The 12,571-nt window shown below is 33.0% G+C and overlaps 2 protein-coding genes across 13 annotated transcripts in view; both read left to right on the forward strand.

Annotated features, from left to right (window-relative positions):
* LOC129799071 (lachesin-like) overlaps positions 1-11,922 on the forward strand; it is a 33,995-nt gene extending 22,073 nt beyond the window's left edge. For 7 of the 11 annotated variants that reach the window (XM_055842682.1, XM_055842684.1, XM_055842685.1 and 4 more), the window contains 3 exons: positions 834-961; positions 11,217-11,385; positions 11,619-11,922. In XM_055842682.1, coding sequence (XP_055698657.1) covers positions 834-961; positions 11,217-11,385; positions 11,619-11,782 — 461 coding nt within the window. In that variant the 3' untranslated portion in view covers positions 11,783-11,922. The remainder of the gene's footprint in view (positions 1-833; positions 962-11,216; positions 11,386-11,618) is intronic. The other 4 variants (XM_055842687.1, XM_055842690.1, XM_055842689.1 and 1 more) reach the window with 1 other exon arrangement.
* Positions 11,923-12,339: 417 nt separating this feature from the next.
* Positions 12,340-12,571, forward strand: part of LOC129799078 (multiple coagulation factor deficiency protein 2 homolog) — a 60,522-nt gene continuing 60,290 nt past the window's right edge. For both annotated transcript variants that reach the window (XM_055842700.1, XM_055842701.1), the window contains exon 1: positions 12,340-12,551. The gene's annotated coding sequence lies outside the window, so the exon portion shown is untranslated. The remainder of the gene's footprint in view (positions 12,552-12,571) is intronic.

The following is a 12,571-nucleotide window of genomic DNA, read 5'->3' on the forward strand; positions in this document are numbered from 1 at the left end:
CGAACATAGTCATTGCCAGAGTATTACAGAATTCCCCAACAGGCAATTTTTTGTGAAAATTCAAACTTATTATTGCTTACAAAAGGCAATTGATTCAGTAGGAGAAAGCATTCTACTTTCGGACGACGCAAGTTTCGGACAACTCAATGTTTTTTCTATAGTGGTAGTAGATTTGACCCATGTCTCTTTTCAGGTATTTCCCGTAGTTCTTTAATGAATCTGAACTAATGAATCGGGAAATAATGTAACTTGAGACTGGCTATTTCTTGAAAATATTAGATCAGATTCATTAAAGGAATATCGGAAAAATATGGACTGTACGAATTCAAAGTGTATTCGAAGACTGAAAGCTTTCCCCTACACCACTATCAATGATATATTCGAATTTGTAGTTTTACACAAGGCTCTTGAATACAAAAAATAAATATAAAAGAAAACAAGATAAGATTTGTATTTCTATCAACATTTTCAATTTTTCATAAATAAACCGATGATAATGGTTTCTATTCTCAATATTAACCAAAAATGGTTCAATTTCGAAAGTACTGTAATATTTCAAAATGTCACAAAAAACTAATTGAATCTAGGAAAAGTAGCATAGCGAAAAGAATTTTCTCTAATATAGTTCATGACATGACGTATTTTATGAGAAAGTCACATCCGCAAGAATATTATTAAATTTACTTAAACTATTATATTTTCTAGAATCACTCGTGCAGTACTTTTGTCTTTTCGTGAGAAAATATTATGTCAAAATGTGAATTTCTCTGACAATTTTTCTTCCTTTTTATTTCTTTTATTTCTCTGCGGACACTTTATGCAATTCAATCCAGTTCCAACGGCCACAATTTTTGGCGGACCGGACCTTCATGTGGAGAAAGGAAGCACCATTAATCTAACCTGCTCAATTAAATACAGTGCTGACCCACCTGCATACATATTTTGGTTTCATCACGATGAGGTATGAAATTTAACACAATTTCATTAACAATTTTCTTAAGAGATAAACCAGGAAGGGGACGGGAAGGATGTGGTCGTACGACGTTCAACTATCCATTAGAAAGTTTTCGTGTAAGGAGAGAACATTACACGTTGACTTTTAATGTTTTAGAATGAAGTTTACAAAATTTAGTGTTAGATTCTTGAAAACTTTTCCCCACCAAAAATTAAATTAGTTTGAATTGATCTATTCACAGTGAATAAATTTTCTTGAAATTCGCTTCCCAAAAAGGATTAAAGAAATTTTCTTCAATTCTTCCTTTTGAAATCAGTGTTATGGAGAAGTTTAAGTCACGCTCTGAATTCCCATTCAACTATTCATTTAATTTTATCTTCAGGAATGCGAAATTTCACACAGAGTGTGAAAATAGTTTTCTGAAACGAAATTCCTTGATGTGGAATACCAGATGCGAATTTTACCCAAAACCCCAATATTTTCTGCGGCTGTGTTCTATACAGCACGAAATAATTGGCATTACCCAAATGAGAAATGATGATGATGAAACATTGTGGCGTGACAGGAATAATATTGCCAATTTAATTCTTCAATCATCATCATCGCTTCAAATTGAAATACTTTATCAATAATGCGTGAGAAAATTCGACAAGTCTCTCTCCTTCCCTTCCTTTTTTTTCCTCTTAAGAAGTATCTTCTTTTTAGTGAAAAAAACATATTGTCTAATATATATACAAAATATTCCCACGGAAATTCAATTTACCCCAGAGTTTTTAGCATTACGCCCCGAGGGAAAGGTTTTTCAGCTACGAAAATGCCAGAATATCAATTGAAAATTCCCATTTTGTCTACATTCCAAGCATTTTCAACTTTAGACATGTTATTTTATAAAATATGTTCTATCACGATTGTATAATAATAAGAATGATGATCGATGCATATGCAATGAAACGTTTCTTGCATCTTAATTCTTAATAATTTGGTAAATTTCACCTTTAACTTTCTCCTTCCCCATCTACGTTTTATTACGCTTCTCGAACTACGGATAATCTGACTTACGCAGACAAAAAACGTAGTCAGAAAAACTTTAAGAAAACTTTTGTTCCTCAACTTAAACTTCCGGGTATTAACTTTTTCTATTTAGTAATTTCGGAAAAAAAAAAAACAGTAGCAAAGCGTTCCATCTTGGCGGAATGCTCGTATATAACAAGCCCAAGGACCCATAAAAATCGATAGAATACGATTGTAGATTGTTATAGTCGTTGTTATATAAATCAATAACACTGGTAAAAATAAAAGGGTCAAATTGACCCTTTTCCAAAGGATGGATCATATTTCACTCTTTGAAAGGGTCACCAGGTACCCTTCAAAAGGGTCACGGTTTTGACATCTATTTAATTCCGGAATAAACGAATAAAAAAACAATGAAAAAGTGATCTTTGGTGTTCGCTCAGATGAGAGAAATATGATATCAGTAATAAGTTTACAATAAAACATGATTATTCGTGATAAATGTGCATACTAAATTTCAAGAGATACAAAAGTGAACCTTTCAAAGGGTCAAATACGATCCATCCTTTTGAAAAGGGTCAATTTGACCCTTTTATTTTTACCAGTGAACCATTTTATCTAACCATTACCGATTGAGATCTATGCAGTCGGTTTGAAAATTTCAAGAGCTTTCAAAAGAATCCAAATTTGTCCAAATCGGTTTATACGGGCTTAAGACCTAAGGGCCTCCATAGACTTGAGGATTAGCCGAGAGACAACTTAGCGTAATTATATCCGAAATAATGGTTAAACCGCATTTCTATCATTTTCCACTAAGCCGTTTCTCGGCTTAAGTCGTAAGCGTGTCTAGCGCATAAGGCTTAGCCATAATGCTTAACTTCTCTAGATTCTTAGCAGTCGAAAACTTTTGGAAAATTTTGATTTAGAAATGGACTATTAATTGATAATAATCTATTTGGCTCAGAAGAACAAATTAAATTGGTTGCTATTTAGGATTTTGAGACCTTCGGTGACTAGGATAAACCTCTAGTCTGAAGACGGTCTTAGAGAAAAGGCCCCTGTAGGGGAATTCTGTAATTTTCGTGGCATTGTCACGCGTGAGTTAGAAACCTGACAATGCCATTCGAGCTTTTTTTGTCATATCATATGAGTTCGAAAATACTCATTGAATTTTTAATGAAATCCCTTGATGATTTTACGAAAATACAGTATGTCTTGGTTGATTTGTTTAACAAAATTCATTGTCATTTGAATTGCCAGAAATCTCAAATATGAGACTTCTGACAATGCCACGTGAGCTGAAATGGCAATGTCACGGCTACAGAATCGCATTTCCGAAAAAGCTCTCCTAAGATTCGAACCCAATTTGTCATATGGCATTGCCAGAGCGTTACAGAATTCCCCTCCTGGAATGGTTTTACTCTTATACGATCTTCAAACCTAAAGCGGTCTTCAGACTAAAGTTTTATATGGGATTTAGACCAAATGTTTAGCCATATGGCTCAACTGCTCTAATTTCTTATCAATCACTTTTTTTTGAAAAAAAAATAAATTAGGAATGGATTATTAAAGATAAATTAAGGATAGGTTCTCAAAAAATCAATAAAATTGCTCGCTATTTAAGATTCTGAGGCTTTCGGGAACTAGGCTAAACATCTAATCTGAAGACCGCTTTATGTAGGGGAATGTACGCATGGTTTGCACAGAGTGAACCTTCAAACGATGCGAATTTTCTCTCTGTTTGCAAAGAACTGACTTACCATTTCTCATCACGATTCATGAGCTTAATAATTATTTTTCTTATGGCTAAGAAATGACGAACTAGCTCTTTGTAAACAAAAAGAAAATTCGCATCGTTTGAAGTTTCACTCTGTGCGAACCATACCTACATTCCCCTACTGGTCAGATTTATGACTTCAGCCAAGAAGCGGCTTAACTTAATTAAAATCAAAATATCGATTAAACTACATTCCCATCAGCTTCCCAATAAGCCATCTCTCGGCTTAAGTCGTTATGCCGAAAATAGACAGAGGCTCATCTTCGAGAATACTCAGCTCGAAAAATTTGGCGGTAAAAGATCAGCCAAAACTGAGGATTTAGGATCAAAGATTATCATTTTTTGCGTAAATTTTGCGTTTTTTGATTGCAGAAAGACTTCTTAAGTCCAATATCAATACATTTTTCATACAGATTTTGCAACATTGCGTACCATTAGTCTCCATGTTTTTTCACCCAATTGACATTTCGAAAAATACCCAAAAACACCCAAAATGAAGCTTTTTATTTTCAGCACTGGCGCAGATGTCGCCTAATACCCGATTTTACTAGACCTCATGAATTTAGAAAATCAGCCTGATCCTCCAAATTTTGGGCTGATCCCTAAGCCGATACCTGTATCTATTTTGGGCTTTAGTCTGCCCAGGGTAGGAATTGCTATAAAAGTTATTCTGTAACATTCCGTGCAGTGAATGAGGAAGTGTGTTAAAATTTTCATTTGAATTACCAGAAATCTAAAAAAAAAATGTGACTTCTGACATTGTCACATGACAATGTCACAGTTACAGAATCACTTTCTCGAAAAAGCTCTGCTGAGATTCGAACAGACTTTTACTTCTTTTGTTTCTCACATTTACATGAATAATTAGTTTTTCGATACTCTGGAGATTATACAATGGAAGAAAACAAAAATGTCGTAAAAAGTCCCAAAATATAGAGAAAGTATTTGTAATTTGGGACAGCTTATAATTTTGGACAGTTTTTGGGTAAAGTTGGACACTACAAATAACGACATTTGTCGGAAAATTGACGCCTTCTTGCGTCTTGCTTTATTGTGTAGGGAAACTTACGTTCCACACCCATTCCACATGCTGGACCGCATTCTTCCACAACAGTCTTCCTCTCAAATTTGGGATAGCTTGTAATTTTGGACACTGAGGGTAAAATCATGGTGTATTCTTTTATAAGATTTTAACACTTCATTCGTTAAATGTTTAATATTTATCATTTTAATTAAATTTGTTTTGTTGAAACTTCAGTGTGAGCAGTTCCTTATGAGAAATATGACAGAACTTTGAATTTATACTTATTTAAAAGTTCAAACATTCTTTAAATATTATGTTATTTTACGTTAACCATTATTTGTTCATTAGAACTCAAGTGAAATATTCCTTGCGAATTACGTTTTTCGTGCAAAAAATAGATATTTTTTTCAGAGATTAATTACAGAAATTATGTTTCTTATTTTGGACAGTTGTTTTGTTTATCGAAATTCTAAAAAAAAACTTAAGTTTTTGGTGGTTAGGTTGTATAATGCCTAAAGTAATAAAGAAGTGTCACCTCTATGAACAGGACGCAGTGAAAGAAGTCTTAGAGAAGTACCAGAAGGGCAAGGGCATACAAAAATATACTCGTACTTGAGGTGCAAAAGTCCTCTCTTTATTGAATTATGTAGAAAGTTTCCGGCTCCTTGAAACGTCCTACGGTTCCTTTTCATAAACAAGAGGAGGACTTGGTAAGTTAGATTATTAAAAACTGGACGAAAACGGGAGTCCTCGGAATATCAACTGTCCAAAATTACAATCAAGGTGTCCGAAATTACAGTCATATTCATTTTTTATTTTATAAAATAGGTTTCGAGCTTTCTTAAGCCCTTGAGAAAAAGCATGGAGAGTAAACCTGTCAAATTTATGGATAAAAGCTTGTCAAATGTAAATTCTATAATATTCCGAGACCTTTTTAAGTTTTGGAGAATATAAATTTAGACGCATTATTTCGTGCCAACATTTAAAATGGGGTTTATAAAGCTTTTCTGTGCTAATCTCCATAACGATTCCATAAAACTAATGTGGACTAATTTACGTTTTTATGAGATTAATGGGAAAGGCTTAATATGGAATAGTTTCAGGCGATATTTTGAAATGGTCTGTCACTTCAAATGTCACAAGTGACATTAAAGTTAAAGAGACGTTAGTCTAATGAAATTTTCGAAAGACCAGAAAAAAGGTTTAAAAAACTAACTTTTCGTATTTTAAACATTGTTTGATTGTCTGGTCCAAATCAATAAAAATAGGAAATTTTTGCATTCAAAAAACTAATATTCAAGGATTTAGTATTAAATAACAAGAGGGAAAATTTCCATTAAATAGGGGAAAGTGGGTCAGTCTCTAGCATACAAAATTGTCAAGTAGCCAAAACCGGACAGAAATTGTTTATATTCAGCTTGGAAATAGTTCATAAACCTTTGGCAAATGGTCTCAAAAAAGCATCAGCTGTTTGAAACTGCCCCCATCCTCCTATATCAAATGCATCTGTTGTTTCCGCAACATTCAAAATCGATTTTCCCATTTGATCTCTCTGCAATTGGTTCATATTTGAAGCCCCATTCAATTAAGTACAATACGAATTTTCCATGCCAAATATCGCTATAATCACGCAAATCTAATGAGAATTTTGACCGAGGATGTTCAATTGAAGGTGGATACCATAATTCCTAGAGATATCTCTATTCTCTCCATCATTTCCATTATTTCCCACAAAACTATTACACACAATTTCACTAATTTTAATTGCGCCAGTTAAATTGCAATTAAAACCCCCCAAGAACCATTATATCTTCAACTTCGTGAATGAAAAAGAAAATTTTCAGTTTTTTTAATTCATTGCGAGAATTATTCCTGAGTAATACTCATTTAGTACGGCAATAAAATGTATTTTGATTTTTCATTTGAACGCTTTTCTCACTTTAAAATTAAATTAAATTATACAAACGGTAATTCTTTGTGCGATAATTCATACTACGTGTGAAAATATATTTAGTACATATTAAAATAAATTATAAGGCGAACACAATAATTTAAATTAATCGGTATTCAAGTTCTACAACCAATAATTTGTTTCAATTTTATTTTCCCCGTAATTCGAAATATTTTCCCCAAGTTTATTTCACATAATGAAACATTTATTTATTTTAAACACTTATTATTAACACACCAAAATTCTCTATCATGTTTTTTTTTGAATATTATTTTTATAGAGCTCATTATATGAAAACAAGGCTCTTTAATATTTTTGTTCAGTTCGAAAATTAAATTTCGGTTGGTAAAAAAATATAGGACACTATGGCTCTAGCACAACTTTTACGGTATGACAATTTTATGAAATCAAAATTACACATATACCGTTGTTTCTTAAACGTTTCGTAAATGTTTATCTCACTCTGTTGCACTTAAAATTCGATTGAACGAAATTCAATTTGTTGTGACGTTCAAAAGAAGAAGAAGAAGAAGAGTGCGAAAGAAATACATAGCCATGTGAAAACGTTTGAGAAAAAAAGAATTTTGATTTCATAAAATTCACGTGATCTAATAGGTGTACCGGAGCCAAGACAAATAAATTTTGCTACAATTTTATTCTAGTTAAATGGGATTTCAATCGAATACGAAAAGTAAAATATTCATATGCAAAATGTTACAAAACGAAATTGAAATGAATTTTGATTTCACGAAATGTTCCTGATCTAAAAGGTGTGCCGGAAGCAAAACAAACGAATTTCAGTACAATTTTATATTTGTGAGATCGGATTTTGAATGCAAATGAGTGGTATATAGCATATGTCAAATTTTAGAAAACGAAATTGAAATAAATTTTGATTTCATGAAATATTCCTAATCTAAATTGTGTACTAGAGGCAATACAAACGAATTTTACTGCAATTTTATTTTAGTTAAATGGAATTTTTAATACAATAGAGTAGAATATACCATATGCAAAATATTAGAGAACGAAACTAAAATGAATTTTGACTTTACGAAATTTTTCTGATCAAAAAGGTGTACCGAACTGTTCCAAATTAAACGGATTTCACTACATTTTCACTTTAGTAAAATATGATTTTGAATACTTTAAAGTGGGATATAAATTTACAAATTGTTAGAGAATTAAATTGAAATGAATTTTGATTTCATGAAATTTTCCTGATTCAAAATGTATACCAAAAAACGCTAACGCAGAAGAAAACGGTACTTTTTGCGTATTTCTAAAGGAAGCTGGATCTAACCATAATTGAATTTAACTTAACTGAATTTAATTTGGTGTGATGTTCAAAATAAGAAGAAGAAGAAGAAAAATAAGGATGCGAAAAAGTAGGATAGACATATGCAAAGCTTTAGAGAAAAATTAAGGGATGTGAATTTTGACTTTATGAAATTTTCCTGACCTAAAAGGTGTGCCGAAGCCATACAGACTCCGTCAGGCTTTAAATCAGAAAAATTTCATGAACACGTAATTCATATGACTTTCCTTTTAAAACGTTTTTAATATGTCTGTTCTACTCTTTTGAACTCTTCTTTTTCTTTTCAACATCACAACAAATTCAATGTAGTAAGAAAAGGTGCGTGAATTCCGATTTCATAATTTTTTTCTGATTTAAAATGTAGCGGAGTCTTAATGAATAAAAATTGATCTTTTTCTAACCAAATTTAAATTTTTACTGAACAAATTAATTTGTTCAGGGAAAAGAATAAATTTAGCCAGTGAAAGTAATAATTTTTGTTCAGTAAAAGGTTGGTTGGTTTTATCTAACGAAAATAGATCGTTCAACTGACCAAATTTTGTCTTTATACAGATTGTACTATCCCTCAATTTAAATTTATAATAGCTCCGGCACACCTTTTAGACCAAGAAAATTTCATAAAATCGCAATTCAGGCCCCAAATTTTTTGCATAGTCCATTCCATTTCTTCGCACGCTTTTTCTTCTTTTAAGCTTCACACCAAATTCAATTTAGGTCAATCTAATTTTGAGAGCGAAACGGTAAGAGAAACATATGCGAAACGTTTGAGTATAAAAGGGTTAGTGAATTTTGGTTTCATGAAATTTTCTTGATCTAAAAGGCGTGCTGTAACCATAATGGCTCCAGCACACCTTTTAGATCAGGAAAATTTCATAAAGTCAAATATCCCTGCAAATATCACATCCCTTTCTTTCTTAAAAGTTTTGGATGTGCCTGTCCTACTCTTTCATAATCTTCTTCTTTATTTAAAAATCAGGACAAATTTAATTTAATTTAGTCCAAATCTCAAGATCGATGGAATGGGATAGACTATGCAAATCTTTAGAGAAAGAAGAGGACACGAATTTTTATTTCATGAAATTTTACCGATCGAAAAGGTGTGCTAAAGGCATAACTAACTTACTGAATTTTTACTGACCAAAATTACTGTTTTACTTACAAAATTTTTTTATTGATTAACTTCGATTTAGTTTCCACGATATTGATCTATAAAACGTTTTTATGGTCGTGATGTTTATAAACTGTAACTTCAACCAGTAAAAACTCAATTTTAATAAAGAAAAAAGTGATTTTTTTTGTTAGTAAAAATCGGTTATTGTGTCCTAGCAAAATTAAACCTTTCTCCTTTTCAAGGAATGTAGTGCTCAATGTTGATCAACAGTATAAAATCAAAATTTTGAAGAATGGTATTTTGATTAATATTGATTTTAGAACATTCCCATGCACAGTTTAAGCATGAAATGGTTAAGATTGTGCAGAAAACATTCACAGCTGTTAAACTTCTTAAAACAGTTGGTACTCTTCAAAACCGGTACAGCCGAGCATAGCTCAAGAATAAAATGGTTAAAATAGAGCATAAGTCCTGCATAGCTCAAACAAAATTGAAACTAGATTTTTAACAATTTCCTTAATCTTAATTGTTTTAGGTTCAACAGCTGTGCGCGTTTTCAGCACAATATAAGCCGTTTTATGTTTGATCTATATAGATTTTATGTACAATATCTGAGAAGTACGAGTTTTATGCATAATCTGGACCATCTTATACTAGAGCTGCGCGTATTTTCAGAACAATTTTAATTTAATATTATTTAAAGTATTTTTTTATTTCAACTCGAAATATTGAAAAAATATAAGGAAAAAATGCGTTTTAGGAGCAAGAGAAGCGCCAAAACAAACTCTGCAAGAAATTAGGGGCCCCCAAAAAGCACCTGAAGGAATTTAAAGTGTCCCTTTTTACAGTAGACTCTCGCTAATTCGGCTCTTTTAAGATCGGGGTACATTTTAATTCGGGCAGCAGTTAAATTCGAAAATAGTTTGCTGACATTTTTCAAGGTCGATTATAATTATCAAATGAAAAAAATATGCTCATATTTGTCATGATTTGTCTTAGATTTGATGTGATTTTGCATTATTAAGTGGTATTCATGCAATTTATAATAGCAATAACATGTAAACTCAATATGAGTATGCAAATGAACAAAAAATCGTTACATTTCAAACAACTTGACGCCCGAATTTCTCTCTAATTCGGTTGACATTTCGATCCCAAATGCCCGAATTTGAGAGAGTCTGCTGTACTTCAACATGAAATCATGCAAAAATATAAGAGCGAAATGCATTTTTAGTGTTTTATGGGCGCCAGAAAGCCTTTAAAACAAGACAATTGGACGCTCCAGAAAGTGAGGGAATTAAAATAGCTTTGTCTTTACTTCAACGCAAAATTTTGATAGATAAGGACAAGGACAAAATGAATTTTAAGAACTAGAGGAGCGCCCTAGAATATTTCATGAGGAAATTAAAAGTTTTTTTTGATAGATTATAAGAACAAAATGGAATTTAAGAACCAGTGAGTGCCCCAAAAAGTTGTTGAGAAAATTTAAAGTCTTTTTTCCATTTCAACGCGAAGTTTTAAAAAGTTGGTTTTCAATGCCTCCGGCACACCTTTTAGACCAGGAAAATTTCATGAAATCAAAATTCGAATCCTTCTCTTTCTCACACGTTTTGCGTATGTCTATCACACTCTTTTGCACTCTTCTTCTTCTTTTAAACATCACAATAAGTTCAATTTAACTAAATCGGATTTGGAGTGCGAAGAGTGAGATAGACATAATGAAAAACGTGTGAGAAAGAGAAGGATTCCAATTTCGACTTCATGAAATTTTCCTGATCTAAAAGGTGTACCGGAGCCATTACTAACTAAATTTACTAAGAATTTATTGACGATTTTGCTCAAAATGCTACCCATTGAGCAACATTTTAAACGGGTTCAGGATTAAGATATCGACTTTGAGATCTTAAGAAAACGTTATGAGATTAGTTTAATGACGACCAATAATACCATAATTTCCACAATTCTTAATTGCTCATTAGGCGGATCGAAATTACCTTTGAATGCTATGAATCGTGTAATTTCCAATTGATTGTAATCTTTTGACTAATAAAATGCAAATTTGCCTGCAGGTGATTAACTACGACAGCACTCGAGGAGGCGTATCGGTGATAACGGAGAAAGGAGATGTCACCACGTCTCACCTGTTAATACAGAATGCCGACTTGGCGGATTCTGGCAAATATTCCTGTTCCCCATCAAATGCAGATGTTGCCAGTGTTAGAGTTCATGTGTTAAATGGTAAAGGATCCTTGTGGAATGATGTACCAAATCCCTCCTTCGGCGCTTCCTCCCGGCTTCGGCAATATTAAAATTCAACCAAATACTGCCAGTATCTGCGGTGAGGAAGTGCCGAAGGAGAATCCTGCATATTTACAAGGAGAGACACTGCATATTGTAATTCCTTCGGGAAAATCCTCATGTACATTCATCAGCCGATTTCTTGGGGATTTTAGTATTAATTCTGAAGGCAGTTCGGGCTATCATTTCAGGTGAACATCCCGAAGCCATGCAAACGGCCTCAATTGGCCTCTCACGGAATTGGATCAACTGTGTCCTGATATCCCTGGGGATTATCTTTCTGGCCAATGTGAATTTCTCCACATCGATGACCATCTACCGTGCCCGGAATATTTAGGAGAGTGAACGTGTATCAATGTTTTTTTAGAGGCTAAAGAGACATTCTTTGTGGATGTGGACAAGTCTCGAGAGACTCTAAATCAAAATAGCAATAATTTTTAACATCAAAATATAAGCGGAAAATCCGGAAAATCGTCATTTTTTGTGTTTTACTCAACCCTTTCATGTTTCCTTGGAAAAGGGTATTTTCCACTGAGAACCTACTGGTTTTTCATAGATATTTGATAGATTGTAATGTTTGGATACTGATTCTTACAAATTTTCAAAGGATATAAGGAAATAGCAATATTTTCAGGAAAAATCAGGAAAATTAAAGGTGACATTGGAGAAAAATGTAGACAATAAAACTTACCTCGATTCCCTCAGTTTTCTCTTGCCATTTCGGTATTTTCCATCACATTTCACTAGTAGAATTATCAAAGAACATTTTTCACACAATTTTTCCACAATTTTCACAACGATTTCCACGAATTTTCACATTTTCGCGCGCGTTCCTTCTTTCGCTGTATTTCGCCCCGCGCGGTTACAGCGCCACTAGCGATTCAACGTAGCAACAGTACAAAACTTTTTCAGTTGCTGCGATGAACAAGCTTTTCCAAGTCTCAGAAAAACTCGTGAAAAACCTTAAAAATCCCCAATTTTCTCAATCACCCAAGTGTATTTCAATAGTGAAAATCCCCTTGTTGTGATTTCTGTGCAATTTACCCCAAATCGTCTGCAATCTTCGAAGGAATTTCAACTGGAAGCTGCCATCGCCGGAAAGTGAGGTTAGTGAGAAAAATGCCCC

Source organism: Phlebotomus papatasi, chromosome 1, assembly GCF_024763615.1.
Source record: "Phlebotomus papatasi isolate M1 chromosome 1, Ppap_2.1, whole genome shotgun sequence".
NCBI classification, from domain to species: domain Eukaryota; kingdom Metazoa; phylum Arthropoda; class Insecta; order Diptera; family Psychodidae; genus Phlebotomus; species Phlebotomus papatasi.